At 43.4% G+C, this 23,243-nt stretch overlaps 1 protein-coding gene and 4 non-coding genes across 9 annotated transcripts in view; 1 reads left to right on the top strand and 4 right to left on the bottom strand.

The window, feature by feature from the left end:
- Positions 1-23,243, bottom strand: part of LOC123746682 (echinoderm microtubule-associated protein-like 5) — an 88,035-nt gene that overhangs the window by 50,165 nt on the left and 14,627 nt on the right. For 4 of the 5 annotated variants that reach the window (XM_069316765.1, XM_069316767.1, XM_069316768.1 and 1 more), the window contains 5 exons: positions 20,151-20,252; positions 14,469-14,567; positions 13,024-13,176; positions 10,882-10,990; positions 8,381-8,445 (listed from right to left, as the gene is read on the bottom strand). In XM_069316765.1, the coding sequence (XP_069172866.1) occupies positions 8,381-8,445; positions 10,882-10,990; positions 13,024-13,176; positions 14,469-14,567; positions 20,151-20,252 (528 nt within the window). The remainder of the gene's footprint in view (positions 1-8,380; positions 8,446-10,881; positions 10,991-13,023; positions 13,177-14,468; positions 14,568-20,150; positions 20,253-23,243) is intronic. The other variant, XM_069316766.1, reaches the window with a different exon arrangement.
- On the bottom strand, positions 2,934-3,006 carry TRNAK-UUU (transfer RNA lysine (anticodon UUU)). The gene has a single exon. It is a non-coding gene; the product is annotated as a tRNA-Lys (tRNA).
- TRNAK-UUU (transfer RNA lysine (anticodon UUU)) lies at positions 5,170-5,242 on the top strand. Its single transcript has one exon. It is a non-coding gene; the product is annotated as a tRNA-Lys (tRNA).
- On the bottom strand, positions 9,523-9,595 carry TRNAK-UUU (transfer RNA lysine (anticodon UUU)). Its single transcript has one exon. It is a non-coding gene; the product is annotated as a tRNA-Lys (tRNA).
- TRNAK-UUU (transfer RNA lysine (anticodon UUU)) lies at positions 17,124-17,196 on the bottom strand. The gene has a single exon. It is a non-coding gene; the product is annotated as a tRNA-Lys (tRNA).

The raw sequence follows: 23,243 nt of genomic DNA, 5'->3' as shown, positions 1-23,243 counted from the left end.
AGTCTAGACAGAGCAAGGCAGACTTCCTCTAGTCTAGACAGAGCAAGGCAGACTTCCTCTAGTCTAGACAGAGCAAGGCAGACTTCCTCTAGTCTAGACAGAGCAAGGCAGACTTCCTCTAGTCTAGACAGAGCAAGGCAGACTTCCTCTAGTCTAGACAGAGCAAGGCAGACTTCCTCTAGTCTAGACAGAGCAAGGCAGACTTCCTCTAGTCTAGACAGAGCAAGGCAGACTTCCTCTAGTCTAGACAGAGCAAGGCAGACTTCCTCTAGTCTAGACAGAGCAAGGCAGACTTCCTCTAGTCTAGACAGAGCAAGGCAGACTTCCTCTAGTCTAGACAGAGCAAGGCAGACTTCCTCTAGTCTAGACAGAGCAAGGCAGACTTCCTCTAGTCTAGACAGAGCAAGGCAGACTTCCTCTAGTCTAGACAGAGCAAGGCAGACTTCCTCTAGTCTAGACAGAGCAAGGCAGACTTCCTCTAGTCTAGACAGAGCAAGGCAGACTTCCTCTAGTCTAGACAGAGCAAGGCAGACTTCCTCTAGTCTAGACAGAGCAAGGCAGACTTCCTCTAGTCTAGACAGAGCAAGGCAGACTTCCTCTAGTCTAGACAGAGCAAGGCAGACTTCCTCTAGTCTAGACAGAGCAAGGCAGACTTCCTCTAGTCTAGACAGAGCAAGGCAGACTTCCTCTAGTCTAGACAGAGCAAGGCAGACTTCCTCTAGTCTAGACAGAGCAAGGCAGACTTCCTCTAGTCTAGACAGAGCAAGGCAGACTTCCTCTAGTCTAGACAGAGCAAGGCAGACTTCCTCTAGTCTAGACAGAGCAAGGCAGACTTCCTCTAGTCTAGACAGAGCAAGGCAGACTTCCTCTAGTCTAGACAGAGCAAGGCAGACTTCCTCTAGTCTAGACAGAGCAAGGCAGACTTCCTCTAGTCTAGACAGAGCAAGGCAGACTTCCTCTAGTCTAGACAGAGCAAGGCAGACTTCCTCTAGTCTAGACAGAGCAAGGCAGACTTCCTCTAGTCTAGACAGAGCAAGGCAGACTTCCTCTAGTCTAGACAGAGCAAGGCAGACTTCCTCTAGTCTAGACAGAGCAAGGCAGACTTCCTCTAGTCTAGACAGAGCAAGGCAGACTTCCTCTAGTCTAGACAGAGCAAGGCAGACTTCCTCTAGTCTAGACAGAGCAAGGCAGACTTCCTCTAGTCTAGACAGAGCAAGACAGACTTCCTCTAGTCTAGACAGAGCAAGACAGACTTCCTCTGTCTAGACAGAGCAAGACAGACTTCCTCTAGTCTAGACAGAGCAAGACAGACTTCCTCTAGTCTAGACAGAACAAGACAGACTTCCTCTAGTCTAGACAGAGCAAGACAGACTTCCTCTAGTCTAGACAGAGTAAGACAGTAATTGCCAAGACCAGCTTGTGCTACAGATACCTATGACAGGTGGTTGCAAGTGACAACTCTCCAAATCATGAAACATTCTATAAGTAAACTCTCAAAGTAGGAACTAGGTCACTAACATTACACTAATGAATACCTATTGATTAGACCTGCCAGTATGATGTTCCGTGAAGTTTGTAATGGCTTCATTGACTTTCGTGTTCTTGAGGATATCCTAGTTATTATATATAAGAAGTTTGCATTATGTGGCAATCCTACGAGATGGGGATCTAGCTCCTGACGAACTAAACCCCCATAGAGTATGGGTAGTTAGTTTAGTTCACTTATTATGCACCCCATACCCATCTTGTGGGCGGTAGTGGAAAGGGTTACAGAGGCACATAAGGGGCTCAGGGACTGAACCCCACAATTCATTTAGCTAAGCAAGTTACAGTCTTGATGAGCTAGTTACAAAATTCAATATAAGTCGTCACAACAATGGGTTCGAGATCGACCTCAAGTATGGGAAACCTGCATAAATGTCGTTAGTAGCCATTTTCTAGACTATTCCACCAGTTTGTCCTGGTCATCCCGTAGTCTGTGTCTTCATCTGTCTTGATTCTTCTCAATTTTTGCATCAGGAAACATTGAGAGGAATGAGTTTATACATTCTGGAAGATCGTTGACATATATTAGAAACAGGATGGGTCCAAGTACAGAGCCCTGTGGGACTCCGCTGGTGACATCTCCCCCCTCACCGTTACTCACTGTTTCCTGTTGCTTAGATACTCCCTTATGCGTGTGATTACTGTCGCATACGTTTTTTGACGTAAAAATCCTCTTGGGGCAAAAATAAAAATCATAGCGGCTCGCAAAATTGACGTGATGTCCCAGTTTCCATTCGTGGGTCCTCTGTTAGGGTCGGGCAATTTAGTACATTAGTTTAAATGAACAAATCCACAAGGGCCGTGACGAGGATTCGAACCTGCGTCCAGGAGCATCCCAGACACTGCCTTAATCACGGCCCTTGTGGATTTGTTCATTTGATGCATCACGTTAGTGTGATCTGTGTACATTATTCATAGAAAACACCGACCTTACCTAACCTTGTTAGTATCTTAAGATAAGCATCTTATTGCTTCGTAATTACAATTATTACTTAACCTATACCTATTATAGGTTAGGTAATAATTGTAATTATGAAGCAATAAGATGCTTATCTTAACATACTAAGGTTTAGGTAAGGTCGGTGTTTTCTATGAAGCTTTTCAAGGGAAACTATTATGTTAAGTATGTCACCTATGCACATATTTAATAAGTCAATATTGACTTATTTAATTTGCGAGAACGGGTTGGTACATTAGAGCTGTTGTGAACGCTCCAGAGGACGATGGGCTGTATAAGGCGGCAATTGTTTTCACTGACGCCTAATATCCATAATTTCGTCACTTCATATTGAAATTATTTTAGTTGAGAATATTTGATAATAGTTAAGATAACAGCACAAACTACAAGCTCACACAAATTTCATCAAAGGTTTCATCACTAAACATGTAGCCCGAACAGGGACTCGAACCCTGGACCCTTAGGTTAAAAGCCTAATGCTCTACCGACTGAGCTATCCGGGCGCTTGCTTATAACACTAAAAGATTCCAACAGCATTTACTTTCGCTTAACTAACTTTTGTTCAGTTGTTTAACAATACATGTAACACTGAACTAGTTCGTAGTACTAAGAAAAGACGAGATTTTTATACCATAATGTATCCCCACAGGAAGATTGGATTATTGCCATGATTAGAAGACTATATATTATCCGTATAATTATTCAACCTCTACCCAACTCAATCCATTTTCCCAGTGCATTAAGTTGTATTTATTTATATACGAGAAGGTACATTGGGTTTGTGAGAATACATAGCATAGTATTTACAATCTTGTAAAGCCACTAGTACACGCAGCGTTTCGGGCAGAAACCAGTTTAGTAGTTTGTTTCGTTTGCTTATTATGCACCCCATGCCTATCCTGTGTGGGGTAGTGGAAAAAGTTAGTAGGAACAGAAATAGGGGCAACCCCAAAACTCCTTGCCATAATGGATAGCCATCTCTAACATCCTAGGGTCTAAACAACAATCAGATAACTCAATAAAAAATAAAATAAAATGTTTATTTAGGTAAGCAAGTAATTATCAACAGAAGGCACCAAACCGGGAAGGCTATGTAGCACCATCAAATGTGCGGGATAATCAGAGGGCGCTAAATATCACCAAGGATGCCAATACGAGAACAAAAACGCATAAGGCGAACGATATCAAAAGTATCCGAGTCACCAAGAATTCTATTGAGGGACAGGTGACCGCGAGGGGCGGTCGGAAAGCAAGACACACGCTCGTCCTGGAAGTCAGGACATTCAAGAAGGACATGCACGACCGTAAGAGGGACAATGCAACTAGGACAATAAGGAGCAGGGCGGCGCTCCATCAAGTGACCATGGGTTAAGCGAGTATGGCCAATACGCAACCTCGCCAGAGCTGTTTCCCATCGCCGGTTACGGTGGAAGGAGGACGGCCACGAGGAAACAACATTTAAGAGTACGTAGCTTGTTACCAGTAACAGACAACCAAGAAGCCTGCCAACGGGTAAGGACTGAGGAATGGATAACCGGGTAAAAGTCGGAATACGGAATGCCTTTACGAGAGATGGGACAAGAGCGGACAGCTTCCTTGGCGGCAGCATCCGCACGCTCATTTAAAGACACGCCAATATGGCTGGGAACCCAACAAAACTCAACCGACTTAAATTTACTGTGAACGAGAAACAGCCAATGCTGGATCTCGACAACTACTGGATGAACCGGATTAAAGGACCCGAGAGCCATGAGGGCACTACGAGAGTCAACAACAACCACAAAGGAAGACTGACAACGAGAAAGCAGGAGACGAAGAGCAAAGAGAATAGCATAAAGTTCCGCTGTAAAGATGCTAGTCTCCGGAGGTAAGCGACACATATACGTGCGATCAGGAAAAACAACAGAGTAGCCAACACCGTCCGCTGACTTAGACCCATCGGTGAAGACAGAAATGGAGCGGGAGTGAGAAGAAAAGTGCTCGAGGAAAAGGCGTTTTAGAACCGTAGGAGGGGTAAAAGCTTTAGTGATACGGGTCAAGGATGTACAAAACCGCGGAAGAGGGACCCTCCACGGGGGCAAAGAAGGAACACGAGGAGAAACATCAGAAATACGAACGGAAAGAGAATCCTGCAGGCGAGATAACCTGACAGAAAGAGGGAGGTGGTGAAGAGGAACAGGAACCGCAGGAGGGGTAAAAGTTAAAGCACGACAGAGACGAGAGGAAGGATGTTGCAAGGACCGCGCAAGATAGCGAAGACAGTAGCGATCACGGCGGTCCTGGAGAGACAGGAAGCCAGTGTCAACATACAAGCTAAGGACGGGAGTCGAACGAAAGGCACCAGAACTGAGGCGCAACCCAGTATGGTGCAAAGCATCAAGACGGCGAAGAGTAGAAGGAGAAGCAGACGAGTAAGCAGGACACCCATAATCGAGCTTAGACAGGACGAGAGAGGAATGTAAAGCAAGGAGAGTGCGCCTATCTGCCCCCCAAGAAGTATGGGACAAGACCCGAAGGAGGGTAAGGGCCTTAGAGCACTCAACACGGAGGTAAGAGATATGGGGAGACCAAGACAAACGAGTGTCAAGGAATTACCCCAAAAGCTTCGCGGAATATTTGTATTCAAGGGGATGACCATAAAGTGACTTTTAGTGTTATAAGCAAGCGCCCGGATAGCTCAGTCGGTAGAGCATTAGGCTTTTAACCTAAGGGTCCAGGGTTCGAGTCCCTGTTCGGGCTACATGTTTAGTGATGAAACCTTTGATCAATGTTTGAGAGCTTCTAGATCGCTGTTATCTTAATGTAATAGGTAATGAATCTCCCAATGGTTAACATTCCAATTGTAAACTGTTAAACAAGTTTCAAATGTTGAACAGGTTGAAAAAAAATGTAAACCAAGAGCTAATATATACCCTCAAACCTATCTGTGATTGCCCTGTTATCAGTGACTACGGGCTCACCATAGCCCGTGCTACTTGGAACTTTTTGTTCCAAGTAGCGAATCTTAAACAACAACATGTTATCAGTGATTTCATACCAAATGGTATGAGGTACTTTGAGCTCTGTAATTACTTCATACACACGGCAATATTAGAAGATATTCTTGTGCTGTACCCAAATTTTACTAATGGTTAGATGAACTTGTAGCAATTTTTTGATCTACAGTGTGCAATCTTTCATGCAGAATAGGGTGACGAGTCACAATAACGTGGCTAAAGTAAGTTGACCAGACCACACACTAGAAGGTGAAGGGACGACTTTCCAGGGTTAAGAGAGATGGGCTTGTGCACGAAGGTCTGTGCACTGTGCTCTGCAATGCCATTCAAGTCAGCTGTGGGAGAATCTTGAGAGACCATTATCTGACCACCCCGCAACAAAAGACCGAGCCCCACAGCATGGTGCTCGTTCCGACCTCTCACACCCCTGACGCACGTGCACGTGATTGATTGATAAAGATTAAGCCACCCAAGAGGTGGCACGGGCATGAATAGCCCGTAACACGTGCACGTACTGAGTGAGTGAGTAAATAAGAGGTACCCCCATCTGTAAGTACAAGATCTTGTCATTGTTGTATTGCGTGTTGATCTGAGGTATCAACCGATGATTGATTAAGATTAAGCCACCCAAAAGGTGGCACGGGCATGAATAGCCCGTAAGTGGTGGCCCTTTTGAGCCATTACCAGTATCAAGAGCTGATACTGGAGATCTGTGGAGGTGCGACGGCACCCTGCGTGACGGGAGATGTCTCCCGTGAGGTATCAACCACACTTCTCACCTTCTCATACCTGTCACAGGTTATAGGTGAATCGACGGTGTATGCGTGGTTGGTTATCTGTGTGGTATCACGGCATTTCACTCGCCTGTGAATGTGAGCTTCACATACACCACACATTTAGTTATTGTGTGATATTATTGTGCATGTTATTGCATGTCCCATTGACAGTGTATTTCTGATTTATTGCATATCATTACCGAGTATCCGGTTGGAACTCTTGTGATTCCTTTGCATACCGTGGGAGCCGGTCGGCCGAGCGTGGGAGCCGGTCGGCCGAGCGGACAGCACGCTGGACTTGTGATCCTGTGGTCCTGGGTTCGATCCCAGGCGCCGGCGAGAAACAATGGGCAGAGTTTCTTTCACCCTATGCCCCTGTTACCTAGCAGTAAAATAGGTACCTGGGTGTTAGTCAGCTGTCACGGGCTGCTTCCTGTGGGTGGAGGCCTGGTCGAGGACCGGGGACACTAAAAAGCCCCGAAATCATCTCAAGATAACCTCAAGATATACCGGCAGTTAGGTTTGCCGTGTTAACGATTGGCTGTCAACTGTGTTAAGTTTTTCCACGAGTGGATACGAGTCGATTAGTCAGACGTCAAGAATCTCGCTAAAGACGAAGACTATTACTTCAGACAAGTAATAAAGTAAAGAATTAAAAGTAAAGAATAAAGTAAAGAAGTAGAAGTAAAGAATTACTTTATTTACTTCAGAAAGGCCATAGCATGACGCCAAGTTAAAGTAAATCAAGCACCCTTTGTATTAGTGGTTAAGTTAGTTAATAAACTACTGTTAAGCTTTATGTGGTGTTTCCGTTGAACCACTTCTGAATACTGCCAACATTACTCAAGCCTTCAGCTCTACGTGTCTTCAACACCGAGTTGCCTAATTCATTGAACTATAAATGTAATGTGGTGTAGTGGTAAGACACTCGCCTGGCGTTCCGCGAGCGCTATGTCATGGGTTCGTATCCTGGCCGGGGAGGATTTACTGGGCGCAATTCCTTAACTGTAGCCTCTGTTTAACGCAACAGTAAAATGTGTACTTGGATGAAAAAACGATTCTTCGCGGCAGGGGATCGTATTCCAGGGACCATAGGATTAAGGACTTGCCCGAAACGCTACGCGTACTAGTGGCTCTACAAGAATGTAACAACTTGTATTTATCTCAAAACCAATTAATACATTAATTTATCTCAATTAATTCATTAATTTATCTCAAAACCAATTAACCAATTAATACAACCAATAAATACAACTTGTATTTATCTCAACTTGTATATATCAAAAAAAAAAAAAAAAAAAAAAAAAAAAAAAAAAAAAAAAAAAAAAAAAAAAAAAAAAAAAAAAAAAAAAAAAAAAAATTAATGAGGACCCTAGGAGTCCCTTAGTGTTAAATCATTGAGGAGATTCCAACGATCAACGTGGAGCAGGACCAGGTGAGACTAGTCTGAGAAGAGGCCCTCAAGGACTCTAACTCGACCTTGCTCCCAGGCCGTGTACGGGTGCTCTCGTATTTTCTATTCTGCTAATTCCGACAGTATCGTGAAGCGTCTGCCACATGTACATTGGCGACGTACGCATAGCAGTCGTGAAAGCAAAAAAGAAACCCCCCCCCCCCCACATCGAGCACCTATGGGGGCCTCGTAGCCTGGTGGATAGCGCGCAGGACTCGTGATTCTGTGGCGCGGGTTCGATTCCCGCACGAGGCAGAAGCAAATGGGCAAAGTTTCTTTCACCCTGAATGCCCCTGTTACCTAGCAGTAAATAGGTACCTGGATGTTAGTCAGCTGTCACGGGCTGCTTCCTGGGGGTGGAGGCCTGGTCGAGGACCGGGCCGCGGGGACACTAAAGCCCCGAAATCATCTCAAGATAACCTCAAGATCTCAAGATAACCATTCCCCCTCTCTCCATCCTATACCAGCTCCTTGTCCTCATATCCAAGTGCTATATAGGATATGTGAAGCAGTAAAAGATATAACTAGCAGTTATAAGATATAACTAGCAGTAAAATATATAGTCATACTGGCCGAGTGCCTTCTCAAATAACCTTACCTTGTGTTACAGCAACAATATTGATTACTTACTACATACAGAAGTTGTACTTACCTTGTCATTAAAGACAGCCAGGGAATGTATTGGTCCAGGCGTCTTATACACTAAGCTTGCACCTCCTGGAAAGGAAGAATCCATCACATACCAACAGTTTTATCGCTGTAAGTGTTTCGGTTGGTAATAGAGTTTTGGTTGGTAAATGTGTTGTAATAGTGTTAAGTATTAATAGTTTCCCCCTCATATAATAGTCCCCCCCCCCCGACCGGCTAGGCGCTTGACTTGTGATCCTGTGGTCTTGGGTTCGATCCCAGGCGCCGACGAGAAACACTGGGCAGAGTTTCTTTCACCCTATGCCCCTGTTACCTAGCAGTAAAATAGGTACCTGGGTGTTAGTCAGCTGTCACGGGCAGCCTCCTGGGGGTGGAGTCCTGGTCGAGGACCGGGCCGCGGGGACACTAAAGCCCCGAAATCATCTCAAGATAACCTCATTAATACAAGACTATTTTCAGCAGATATTAATGTTATCAATAATTTTCATCCGGGGGATTGATGTGATGTATTTTTTTCAAATCAATTTAATATCCGTAAACAAAACGAATATACTAAATTAAAGGCTTAATTAAAACATGAATTTTACACATACAGGTGAACGATATTCATTGAATATATTGAACAGATAATTATGTATAATTATACATATTATGAACACAATTATGTATAAAAATATATATTTCTTAAGCCTATTATTCTTTTGATTACCTATCTTGAGGTTATCTTGAGATGATTTCGGGGCTTTAGTGTCCCCGCGGCCCGGTCCTCGACCAGGCCTCCACCCCCAGGAAGCAGCCCGTAGCTACTGTAACTTTCAGGTATCTATTTACTGCTAGGTAACAGAGGTATCAGGGTGAAAAACATTTTACCCATTTGTCTCCACCTCCACCGGGGATCGAACCCGGAACCTCAGCACTACGAATCCAAAGCGCTGTCCACCCAGCTGTTAGGCGCCCTCAAGGCTATCACATAGGTTGGAGAGTATGTACTAGCTTGTTCACATTATTTTTAAGCCTGTTCAACATTTGAAAGTTGAACAGTTTACAATTGGAATGTTCAATATTGGGAGATCCATTAATTCATTACCTATATTACATTAAGATAACAGCGACTTATATGTTCAAAGGTTTCATCACTAAACATGTAGCCCGAACAGGGACTCGAACCCTGGACCCTTAGGTTAAAAGCCTAATGCTCTACCGACTGAGCTATCCGGGCGCTTACATCGTTCAAGTCAAAATCACTTTCAACTGTTACTGCACAATCGCCCGAGACTAGTAACATTATAGACGCAGGATCGCCTGCTTGTTTCAAGCGTAGGCGACACATGTATACGAATGAGTCTGGGGGGCGGGGAGATAAATTAGACCTGCCTCTTATAGGTTATCTTGAGATGATTTCGGGGCTTAGCGTCCCCGCGGCCCGGTCCTCGACCAGGCCTCCTTTTTGTCACACATCCCCAGGAACCAGCCCGTAGCAGCTGTCTAACTCCCAGACACCTATTTACTCCTAGGTCAACAGGGGCTTCAGGGTGAAAGAAACTCTGCCCATTTGTTTCCGCCTCCACCCGGGATCAAACCCGGAACCACAGGACTACGAACCTTGAGCGCTGTCCACTCAGCCATCAGGCCCCTGGGTCAGTAAACCTTCCGCAGCTCCCGGTAAACTTATGTTCCATGAGTATACATCAATTTCCAGTCAAAAAGTACTACCAATATTGAAATTGAATTGAAATAAGTTTATTGAGGTAAAATACACACAAAGACGAGGTAGCTCAAGCTATTCTCACCCCGTTCAGTTCAACATGTTGTGAATGTACATTAATGACACTATGTAAAAGACACATCAAACACTTTATGTAGGGCAGACGTAAATCTGTGTATATGTATTTAAGTATGTAGGTTAGCTTAGCATTTTAAAAGCACCGAATCACCTTCTGTGGTTGAGTGTTCAATAAACCCTTGAACTATATGTTTAACACTTCTCTAACCCTGTCCATGGAGGACAGAAGAAAATGTATATATGCTGATTAGCATTGTAAATGTGTGGCCACGTCTGTGGTAGAAAAAAAAAGTACATGTTCATACATAATATTACCAGCAAGGATTCTAAAAAAAATTGTAGTGCTGTATTGTTAGGTCCCTTTTGAACACACACAAGGTCATTATGTTCAGTTCCCTGTTGAACACATCCACAGCGACATTGTTTGGTTCCATGCTGCGACAGGCTGTGATACGTCAGGCTGCGAGCAGCCGCGTCCAACAGCCTGGTTGATCAGTCCGGCAACCAGGAAGCCTGGTTGATCAGTCCGGCAACCAGGAGGCCTGGTCGACGACCGGGCCGCGGGGACGCTAAGCCCCGGAAGCACCTCAAGATAACCTCAAGGTATGCTAAGAGTAACCAAGACAATGTTCAATTCCCCGCTAAACATCCAATTAAATAATGTATACATCTCTATTAAACCGAATGAAAATACCATACGAGGAAAAGCTCTGACTACTGACCTGAGAGGGTGGAGACCCTGTTAAGCTTCGTATCAAAGAGGGCAATAGCCCCGTCGGTGCCCCCAGAGAGCAGGCCCCCAGGGTACGCCTGCGTCGCCAGCACCCCGCCCTGCGGCACACAGGCGCCAAGGACCAACACAAGGCACGAGACGGAAAAAAAAACACGGAATGACAAGAATGAAAAGAATGCAAAATCAATTTGATTTATAATGTTATGGTTTGCTTGGTTACAACTTTGTGTGAGTGAAGATGAGTGAAGATGAGTGAAGATGAGTGAAGGTGAGTGAAGGTAGTAACTGGACGCGAGGAAGAGATTCGTAGAGGGGGGAGGTAGTGGGGAAAGAGGGGGATGAGAGAGACCCGGGCGCAGCCGGATACCCCTTCCTAGTGTCAGATCGGCATATTATATATATATATATATATATATATATATATATATATATATATATATATATATATATATATATATATATATGTCGTACCTAGTAGCCAGAACTCACTTCTCAGCCTACTATTCAAGGCCCGATTTGCCTAATAAGCCAAGTTTTTCTGAATTAATATATTTACTATAATTTTTTTCTTATGAAATGATAAAGCAACCCTTTTCTCTATGTATGAGGTCATTTTTTTTTTATTGGAGTTAAAATTAACGTAGATATATGACCGAACCTAACCAACCCTACCTAACCTAACCTATATTTATAGGTAAGGTTAGGTTAGGTAGCCAAAAAAAGCTAGGTTAGGTTAGGTAGGTTAGGTAGACGAAAAAACATTAATTCATGAAAACTTGGCTTATTAGGCAAATCGGGCCTTGCATAGTAGGCTGAGAAGTGTGTTCTGGCTACTAGGTACGACATATATATATATATATCTCTCCATCTTCTCAACTACATTCATCACCTTCCATCTTAACTAACAATGATACGTGAATCTTAGTAAGGATGGAAATTTTGTATCGAGTGAGCTTGGATATTAGTATAATTTGCCACATTTCCTGCAGAAGACACCCACAGTATGACGGCTTCAAGAACTGTGTATACATGTATGTGTGTGTGTGTGTGTGTGTGTGTATATGTACACAGGGCATGTGGAAGCTGGTCAGAACTGCATTTATCCTTTGTAAACGCACATTAATGACTATGTAAAAAGACACCTCGAACACTATGTAGGACAGACGTAAATCTGTATATTTATGATTGTGGCTTAGTTTAGCATTTTTAAAAGCACTACAATCACCTGTGATTGGTCAATAAATCACTGAATTACATGTTTAACAGACCTCTAACCCTGTCAATAGAGGACAAGAAAATGAATAACTGCTGGATTAGCATTGTAAATGTGTAGCCACGTCTGTGGTAAACAAAAAATAAAAACTCACCAGACATCAGGTGTGAGAGCCTCAACGTGGATAAAATAAAAGCAAGCTGAACACTACGGACAACCCTGATGCTGAAAAATTCAATGGGAACACGTGCATGAAATTCACTGAATACACATCAGGTGTTTGGAAACTCACAAGGCTGCAGCTGACTCACTCAGTCACGCCACATATACTCAACGGGTGTTGCTTAGAAATCGCCAGGTGTTGGATAAATAATGGGTGTTGCTAGTACTCACCACTCGTAGGAAACTCAATAGTGCTGCTAGGAGACGCACCACTCGTAGGAAACTCAATAGTGCTGCTAGGAGACTCACCACTCGCAGGAAACTCCATGGTGCTGCTAGGAGACTCACCAGACCTAGGAAACTCAATGGTGCTGCTAGGAGACTCACCAGGCCTAGGAAACTCCATGGTGCTGCTAGGAGACTCACCAGGCCTAGGAAACTCCATGGTGCTGCTAGGAGACTCACCAGGCCTAGGAAACTCCATGGTGCTGCTAGGAGACTCACCAGGCCTAGGAAACTCAATGGTGCTGCTAGGAGACTCACCAGGCCTAGGAAACTCAATGGTGCTGCTAGGAGACTCACCAGACCTAGGAAACTCAATGGTGCTGCTAGGAGACTCACCAGGCCTAGGAAACTCAATGGTGCTGCTAGGAGACTCACCAGGCCTAGGAAACTCCATGGTGCTGCTAGGAGACTCACCAGGCCTAGGAAACTCCATGGTGCTGCTAGGAGACTCACCAGACCTAGGAGACTCACCGGGTGGACATCCTTGATGGCAGAGAGGAGCTTGGCGTGGCTCCAGACATATAGATGGCCCGTGGCGGTACCGGTGACGACTCTGGCGTCCTGCAGGTACGAAACGCTGGTCTGGTCGGCGGTCGGCTCGTCCCCGAAGACCCCAGAGCTGCCCTGCCGTACCACCAAGCCATCATCCACCTCACCTCTCATGCATTACACCTCCCCCAACATCTAATGTCATCCACCCCTCATTCCCAGGTAGAGTAAAGTCCGATAAATAGTAATACGAAGATGGGGAATGTACATGACTTGAAGCGTACAGTGTGTGTGGACAAACACACACACACACACTAGGGCACGGCATCTTACTCTGAAAATTTGGCCAAATTTTAATTGTAAGAGCTAATGTCAAACGTCTACTGAGGTCTGATGGTGCATAGGAAGTTACTGCTCACAGGATGAGTATGGGGTGCACAAACTACTACTAACAGGATGAATATAGGATGCATAATACACTACCACTCACAGGATGAGTATGGGGTGTATAATACACTACCACTCACAGGATGAGTATGGTGTGCACAATACACTACCACTCACAGGATGAGTATGGTGTGCACAATACACTACCACTCACAGGATGAGTATGGGGTGCATAAAATATCCACCCCTGGCGGCAACAATCAATCATGTCTGGTGTATATGTACGATAACATGTGCGCAGGTTAAAAAGCCTCGTCCCAGAAACATATCTGATACACATACCACCCACTCAAACCTCATGTCAAACATGGTGTCATATGCCGCTATCGCTCATTTTGACATGCTATCTCATTTCCGCTATCGTTCATTTCCTTTCAAATATTGATTCTAAAGTTATAAAATACTTAAGAATCTTCCTGAGGCTAGCCTTCTCAAGTCCCTAAAAAGCCTGCAATTTAGCGTATCAGTAAGCCCAAGGGACTGTTGTTGTTCAAGGTTCAGCTACTGTGAACAAAACGTTCCAAGTAGCACGGGCTATGGCGAGCCCGTGGTGGATTTACCCGGCAAAAGAACGGGGCTGTAACTGCCCCCTGTTACAGCCCCGCTCCTGTGCCAGGTAAGTCCACTACGGGCTCACCATAGCCCGTGCTACATGGAACTTGTTCCTAGAAGCTGAATCTTAAACAACAACTGCCCCCCCCCCCCACCAAGTGACCAACTGACGCAGGCGATGAGTCACAATAACGTGGCTAAAGTATGTTGACCAGACCACACACTAGAATGTGAAGGGACGACGACGTTTCGGTCCGTCCAGGATCATTCTCAAGTCGATTGTGAGAATGGTCCAGGACGGACAGAAACGTCGTCGTCCCTTCACATTCTAGTGTGTGGTCTGGTCATCACCCTCTGACCTTAATATTATTAGGTCAATATAACCGTGGCAACCCCGGCTGGGGCAAGCTTGAGGGGGGAGGACTCACCTGAAGAACGTTGCCACTCAGTTTCCAGAACTTGACATGGTTGTGGCCGCAAGTGACGAGCCTGGCCCTTGATCCAAGCTCCCACGCTACTGCCTCCACCTACGGACACATGTTAACATGGGAGTAATGTTGTTGTTGTTATAGATTCAGCTACTCTGAACAAGTTCCAAGTAGCACGGGCTATGGTGAGCCCGTAACTTACCTGGCACAGGAGCGGGACAAGAAGCACGGGCTATGGTTAGCCTCGTGGACGGGAGATGTCTCCCGTGAACATGGGAGTAAAGCAACTGCTGGCATATAGATTGATTGATGAAGATTAAGCCACCCAAAAGGTGGCACGGGCATGAATAGCCCGTAAGTGGTGGTGGCCCTTTTGAGCCATTACCAGTATCAATAGATGATACTGGAGATCTGTGGAGGTGCGACTGCACCCTGCGTGACGGAAGACGTCTCCCGTGTGTTGGCATATATATGGTAGCTTCTATTTATATCCTCCTAAACTTATCCATATAGTTTTTTTAACTTTATTAAATATACAATATAATGATCATATTTACATCAATATGTTTAATATATTTAATATTTGTTTAATGTGCATTGCTTAATATATTTCTAAATATATATATCTAGCTTAACATGTTTTTATATTTGCTTAATATATATTTGCTGCTCACTATATTTTTAAATATATATGTCTAGCTTATTATATTTTGAATGCTTCATATATTTTTAAAAATATATGTCTAGCTTTATATAGTTTTAACCTAATATGTCTAGCTAACATTTTAACCCAATATACATTTCTAACTTCATATATATTTAACCTAATATATATGTCTAGCTTACAGTTGTGAGAAAGGCTGCAGGAACACGCAAGCCATAGATTCTTGAGGTTATCTTGAGATGATTTCGGGGCTTTAGTGTCCCCGCGGCCCGGTCCTCGACCAGGCCTCCACCCCCAGGAAGCAGCCCGTGACAGCTGACTAACTCCCAGGTACCTATTTACTGCTAGGTAACAGGGGCATTTAGGGTGAAAGAAACTTTGCCCATTTGTTTCTGCCTCGTGCGGGAATCGAACCCGCGCCACAGAATTACGAGTCCTGCGCGCTATCCACCAGGATAGATCACTAAGAACTCTAAATAACCCGACCAGGATTCGAACCCATGCCGTCCAGGATCACCTCCCAAATGTACACAGTACCGAGACTACTACAACATACTCAACAATTACAAACTACATTGTTCCTAACAACTAAACTACTCCCACAGACGATCAATAGTGCAGATATGCCAACCCGTTCTCGCAAATTCGTAAAGTCAATATTGACTTATTAACTACGTGCATAGGTGATATACTAAACATAATAGATACCCTTAAAAAGATTCATAGAAAACACCGACCTTACCTAACCTTGTTAGTATCTTAAGATAAGCATCTTATTGTTTCGTAATTACAATTATTACTTAACCTATACCTATTATAGGTTAGGTAATAATTGTAATTACGAAGCAATAAGATGCGTATCTTAACATACTAAGTAGGTTAGGTAAGGTCGGTGTTTTCTATGAATCTTTTTAAGGGTATCTATTATGTTTAGTATATCACCTATGCACGTAGTTAATAAGTCAATATTGACTTATTAAATTTGCGAGAACGGGTTGGATATGCCTTGCATGTTAGTTACTTCATTTAATTTGCAACTTTCAAACCTACAAATAAACCATTAATAGGTTATTATGCCTATTTTATTAGTAAATTATTATTATTATGTGTCTAACCTAAAATCTCTCTAAATGTATGTCTAACTTAATGTGTCTAAACTCTAATGTCTTTCTTCAATCTAAACTTTAGCAGTCTATATCCATTGTTTGGAGTTTTATTGTGTTGAAATGTTTCAAATCTTAATGATATCCTCTTTGGTATCGTGTTGAAATGTTTAAAACATTATTGATATCCAATTTGTTTTGTGTGGAAATGTTTAAAACATTATTAATATCCCCTTTGTTATTGTGTTGAAATGTTTCAAACCTTATTGATATCTCCTTGTCATTGTATTGAAATGTTTCAAACCTTATTGATATCCCCCATTGTTATTGTGCCGAAATGTTTAAAACCTTATTGATATCCTCTGTTATTGTGTTGAAATGTTTCAAACCTTATTGATATCCCATTGCTATTGTGTTAAATGTACATCCCTATCACTTATATTTATTCACAATTCACTGATATAATTCAAAATAAATTAATTATACTCCAATCATGTCACGGTGATGAGAGCAAATCCAAATGTTTCAAACTGCTAACATCTACAAAACACTTCATAATATAGATGTGAGGTATTAGAGCCCCGATTTAGTAACTAGTGCATTATTGTTTTGATGATAACACAAAAGGACGGACTGTACGTTGTTTTTTCGAGGTATAAACCCTCTTAGGCCAAAAATAAAAATCATAGCTGCTCGCAAAATTGACGTGATGTCCCAGTTATTAGTTTAGAGCAGTTGTGAACGCTCCAGTTCTCTGACGCCTAATATCCATAATTTCGTCACTTCATATTGAAATTATTTTAGCTGAGAATATTTGATAATAGTTAAGATAACAGCACAACCTAGAAGCTCACAAATATTGATCAAAGGTTTCATCACTAAACATGTAGCCCGAACAGGGACTCGAACCCTGGACCCTTAGGTTAAAAGCCTAATGCTCTACCGACTGAGCTATCCGGGCGCTTGCTTATAACACTAAAAGATTCCAACAGAATTTACTTTCGCTTAACTAACTTTTGTTCAGTTGTTTAACAATACATGTAACACACTGAACTAGTTCGTAGTATTAAGAAAAGACGAGATTTTTATACCACAATGTATCCCCACAGGAAGATTGGATTATTGCCATGATTAGAAGACTATATATTTAACGTATAATTATTCAACCTCTACCCAACTCAATCCAATTTTCCCAGTGCATTGAGTAATTTGTTTAGTTTGCTTATTATGCACCCCATGCCTATTTTGTGTGGGGTAGTGCAAAAAGTTACTATAAAAACAGGAATTAAGAGGCAACCCCAAAATTCATTTAGGAGCCACACATCTATGGATCATCCAATAAAATCAGCAGACTTCTAGACGTTACTACTGCTCGGCTTAGACTCGGTTACAAGTATCTCTGGGAATTCTCATTATCTGCCGATGTAGACCTGACCAAATGTAAACTGTGTCAACAAAATTATTCGCACACCCTTCGTCACTATGTGATGGTGTGCGAAAAGATACGTGAATTCAGAGACAATTCTATAACCAATGTACCAACGATGTGTCAATATTTCATTCAAAATGATCTGCTACCAGAAATTTTAGCCAAATATCCCCAGTTTGCTAACTGTAGGTAGTAACTGAGTGATTGTAACCTCTCCACCGCCGCCCACTGGATGGGGGGCGGTGTGCAGGACAAACATATCAATTGTGACACTAGGCTCTCGACATATGTCAGTTGCTTAATTTAGAACCTGTACTTGTGGTCGATCTCGAACCCATTGTTGATGTGACGACTTATATTGAATTTTGTAACTAGCTCATCAAGATTGTAACTTGCTTAGCTAAATGAATTGTGGGGTTCAGTCCCTGAGCCCATTATGTGCCTCTAACCCTTTCCACTACCGCCCACAAGTTGGGTATGGGGTGCATGATAAATGAACTAAGCTAAGCAAGTCACAGTCTTGATTAGCTACTTACACAATTTGGGGGAGGAATTAACAATACACTAATGGGTTCGAGAACGACTACAAGTACAGTCTCTAAGCTAAGCAACTGACATATGCGGTGACTTACTGTCATAAATTGGTTTGATTGTAAATTATCTGTTAGATTAAGGACCTGCCCGAAACGCTGCGCGTACTAGTGGCTTTACAAGAATGTAAACGCATGCTATGTACCCTCACAAACCCAATGTACTTTGTATATAAATAAATAATGTAAGTAAAAATAGTCAAGCAATGTTACAATCCCTTGCATTTACTAACTACATTTAGCAAACTGCGGATATTTGGTTAACAAATCTGGTAGAAGATCAGTGTAAGAACATAAGAACAAAGGCAACTGCAGAAGGCCTGTTGGCCCATACGAGTGAAATATTTACACATTTCTTGAACATTTGTTAATTGCACTATCACAGAAAAATTATATATCTGGTTTGTAAAAGACGATCAATCAATAACCTTTTCTCAGTCGTTCTAATTAGCTTTAAGAAGCACAGGGTGATATATATATATATATATATATATATATATATAGATATGAATGCATCTTTGGAATATTGCCATGCAGTAGAGTTCAATGAGATCAAAATTCTTAATTGAGATTCAAATTCAAAATGAGATTAAGATTTGAAACTGCAAATGGCCTACTGTCCCATACGAGCAACTTATTTATACCATGGGAGTTCCAATTTATATCATTGTAGCCCCTATTAATACCATGGGAGCTCCTATTATACCATGGCAGCCCCATTTGTACAATGGTAGCTCCCATTTATAACAAATAAAATAAAAGGTTTATTCAGGTAAAAGTACATACAAACATACAAGATGAATTACAAACAATGTTGTATTTTTAAATAGACCTAAAGCCACATACTACTATGTATAAGCCACATACATACTATGCCTAAAGCCACACGAATTCTCCACTGAATCGTGTATGTACTTTTGTATAACAATACTAAAAAAAAAAAAAAAGAAATCACATTAGCGTGATGCATCACAAAATCTGGGAACACCCCCAGAGCATCGGTTCGAATCTTCATCACGGCCCCTACGGATTTTCTCACTATAATTATTATTGTGTACAAATGTTTTAGTATTGGGCTAGGGAATGGGTGGGAGGTAGGCTATGATAGACTACGTAGCATACCAGTATGTGTGCTTAGAAGGGAAGGGGACTACACAGGCCTCTACACAGTTAGGGGCCTCGTAGCCTGGTGGATAGCGCGCAGGATTCGTAATTCTGTGGCGCGGGTTCGATTCCTGCACGAGGCAGAAACAAATGGGCAAAGTTTCTTTCACCCTGAATGCCCCTGTTACCTACCTTGAGGCTACCTTGAGGTGCTTCCGGGGCTTAGTGTCCCCGCGGCCCGGTCGTCGACCAGGCCTCCTGCCAATACCTAGCCAATACCTACCTACCTAGCAGTAAATAGGTACCTGGGAGTTAGTCAGCTGTCACGGGCTGCTTCCTGGGGTGTGTGTGTGTGTGTGGGGTGTGGAGAGAAAAAAAAAAAGTTAGTAAAACAGTTGATTGACAGTTGAGAGGCAAACCGAAACGGGCCGAAAGAGCAAAGCTCAACCCCCGTAAAACACAACCTATGTCCTGCCCGAAACGCTGCGCGTACTAGTGGCTTTACAAGAATGTAATTACTATGCTATGTATCCTCACAATCCCAATGTACCTTCTTATATATATAAATTAATGTAGGGATTCGTGGAAGGAGGGTTTGGCCTGGGATCAGAGAAGGGATCAGTCTGTCCTCTAAAGCTGTACACTATTAAGGCACACTATACTGGAAAAAAATGCTCGAGGAAGCCTACAGATAATACTGTAAGTACACCAGAATGTCAACAGTTCACAGCAATAATAATGATCGTTGACCTTATAGGTTTAAGAACAACAGTGACCACCAGAGGAGCTCACCTTGCCGGAGTACGCGACGTTGTGGGCAAGTCGTAGTCCCTTCTCCCACTCCCACACCATCAGCACCTGCTTGTGGTCAGGTCCACCCACCGATGCCAACAACTGTTTCACACAGGAAAACAAACATATCAGCGTACTTTGACCAGACCACACTAGAAATTGAAGGGACGACGACGTTTCGGTCCGTCCTGGACCATTCTCAAGTCGAATCTACTTTAGAATGGTCCAGGACGGACCGAAACGTCGTCGTCCCTTCAATTTCTAGTGTGTGGTCTGGTCAACATACTTCAGCCACGTTATTGTGACTCATCGCCTGCATACCAGCGTACTATTTAACATTCAAGAAGAAAATTAACTGAATAGTAAATCTACGTTTGAACCTAAATTATGTTCACCAAAGTGATTTTTCTATGTTAATGATTCTTCCAACGGACCTCCCCACGGGTGATTTATTGATGAAGATTAAGCCACCTAAGAGGTGGCATGGGCATGAGTAGCCCGCAACACGAATGATTGCTAAAGCATGTAGTGAGTAGGTCCAACAAGCCCAGACGTACTTCACCACCCCTACCAGGCCAGTGAGGCACCGTGTCTACAGATATAACCACACTACCAACAACATTACGTTTACAGGTCATTCAAGCCTGTGCCACCTCTTGGATGGCTCAATCCTCATAAATCAATCAACATTACGGGCTATTCATGCCCGTGCCACCTCCTGGGTGGCTCAATCCTCATAAATCAATCAACATTACGGGCTATTCATGCCACCTCTTGGGTGACTTCTTCAATCATCAACACGTTGGACATTATGCTGAGACTGAAATCTGTGGTCACGGCTAGACATAACCATTATGCGTGAGATCAAGAGGATTGTCCTCGGCACGCTAATGATATATACAAATCAACTTGCTCGAGCCCAGCTTGTATGGCTGTCTCCCTGAAAGAATTACTCAAACCTGCTTAGCTATCGAGTGCCTTACCAGTGTGGGACATTGTACACACACACACACTGTACCCATATTCAAGCCCCTTCTGACAACTAATACGAAATTCGTCTTAGAACAATTAACCCCTTTTTGGTGTCTTGTTATAGATTAAGCTACTCGGAACAAGTTCCAAGTAGCACGGGCTATGGTGAGCCCGTAACTTACCTGGCACAGGAGCGGGGCAAGAAGCACGGGCTATGGTTGTTGGTGTCATGGATCAGGGGGTATTTAAGTAGCCTCGGTCGTTTACAATGTAGATACAAGTAGTTCTAATAATAATTACCCTGAATTACACACCTCAAGAGTGCTCGGCCTTACACACTTTCAATAAGCTGATGCTATGGACACATAGGTTATGACAAGCTGATGACACCATTGGCCAGCAAGTATTACCATCGTACAAATAAACAGATTGGGCAAGCGAATTGGCAACTTTTCTCTGAGGTTACCTTGGGGAAGTTCCGTAGATCAATGTCCCCGCGGTGCAGTCTCTGGCCAAGCCTCATATTTAGGCGTTTCCAACCTCATCAAATTATACATTCCTGTTAATTATAATTATACCCCACGTTCTCTGCACAGTATATTATATTATACTGCTGGTATCATACATATCCCCCACTAAAGTGACTAAGCAGCAACATTTGACACACAGTTTCAAATATAGGCATGATAGAGCCCAATAGGCTCAGGAACCTGTACACCAGTTGATTGACAGTTGAGAGGCGGGACCAAAGAGCCAGAGCTCAACCCCCGCATGCACAACTAGGTGAGTACTTTACACTAGGCTTGTAAATAGTTCAAAAAGGAAGATTAAATCCACCCAAGTGGAGGCACGGCCGCAGCCTGTCCTACAAATTACGTCTAAATTTGTCAGTTTGCCCGAAAATGGACGTAATTTGAAAATGAAAAAATATGAAAAAAATTTAGGAATTTTATTTTTTTCCAAAACAATAAGTTAAGGGTCCTCTGGTAGGTTAGGAGGGCAGGAAGTTCTCCTAAAGTTTCAAAACGTCATGAAAAACGGTAATTGAAAGTTTCCCCGTCCGTAAAGTTCAAGAAGTTGTTGTTTAAGATTCGCTACTCAGAACAACAAGTTCCAGTAGCACGGGCTATGGTGAGCCCGTAAAAGTTCAAGAACATGAGCACTGTATATATAGACCCAGCCCTGCTCAATCGTCAATTACGTGCAGCTCACACTGGGGCAGCCTTAAACTATAAAAAAACACTAACAGACTTCTAGGCACCGCTCCTGTGCCAGGTAAGTTCACTACGGGCTCACCATAGCCCGTGCTACTTGCCCCGCTCCTGTGCCAGGTAAGTCCACTACGGGCTCACCATAGCCCGTGCTACTTGCCCCGCTCCTGTGCCAGGTAAGTCCACTACGGGCTCGCCATAGCCCGTGCTACTTGCCCCGCTCCTGTGCCAGGTAAGTCCACTACGGGCTCACCATAGCCCGTGCTACTTGCCCCGCTCCTGTGCCAAGTTACGGGCTCACCATAGCCCGTGCTACTTGGAGCTTGTTCAGAGTAGCTGAATCTATAACAACAACAGACTTCTAGTGTCAGACAGCAGCACTACGACCAGCTACGCACACATTAAACATAAGAACATTGGTATTATGAGCTAGGATTTGTTTATAGTGTTGATAACTCATGGTCATCCTGCACAAGATGGTGCAACTTGTCCCTACCTCCTCATCACAATCGACTTGAGAATGGTCCAGGACGGACCGAAACGTCGTCGTCCCTTCAATTTCTAGTGTGTGGTCTGGTCAACAACTTGTCCTTTTCATAGTACGTCGCGTCTTGTCGGATACTTTAAGGCCAAAAAGTGTCGTACTAGAAAATGATAGCGGCTCACGAAATTAACATTGTGGTTAATTCGTTGGTGAACTTGGTGGTCTATGACATTGTTTACAGGAAGGTGTGGTAGGGTTGGATTCTCAAGGGCCTCTAGCCTAACCCGGGAGGGAGGGAATTATCAGAGGAAAGCGCCGTTGTTTAAGATTCAGTTACTGGGAACAAAAAGTTCCAAGTAGCACGGGCTATGGTGAGCCCGTAGTGGACTTACCCGGCACAGGAGCGGGGCTGTAACTAGTCCTTGG

Source organism: Procambarus clarkii, chromosome 85 (assembly GCF_040958095.1).
Source record: "Procambarus clarkii isolate CNS0578487 chromosome 85, FALCON_Pclarkii_2.0, whole genome shotgun sequence".
NCBI lineage: Eukaryota > Metazoa > Arthropoda > Malacostraca > Decapoda > Cambaridae > Procambarus > Procambarus clarkii.
Note: the sequence above shows the minus strand (reverse complement) of the source record. Positions and strands in the feature narration are given on the sequence as shown.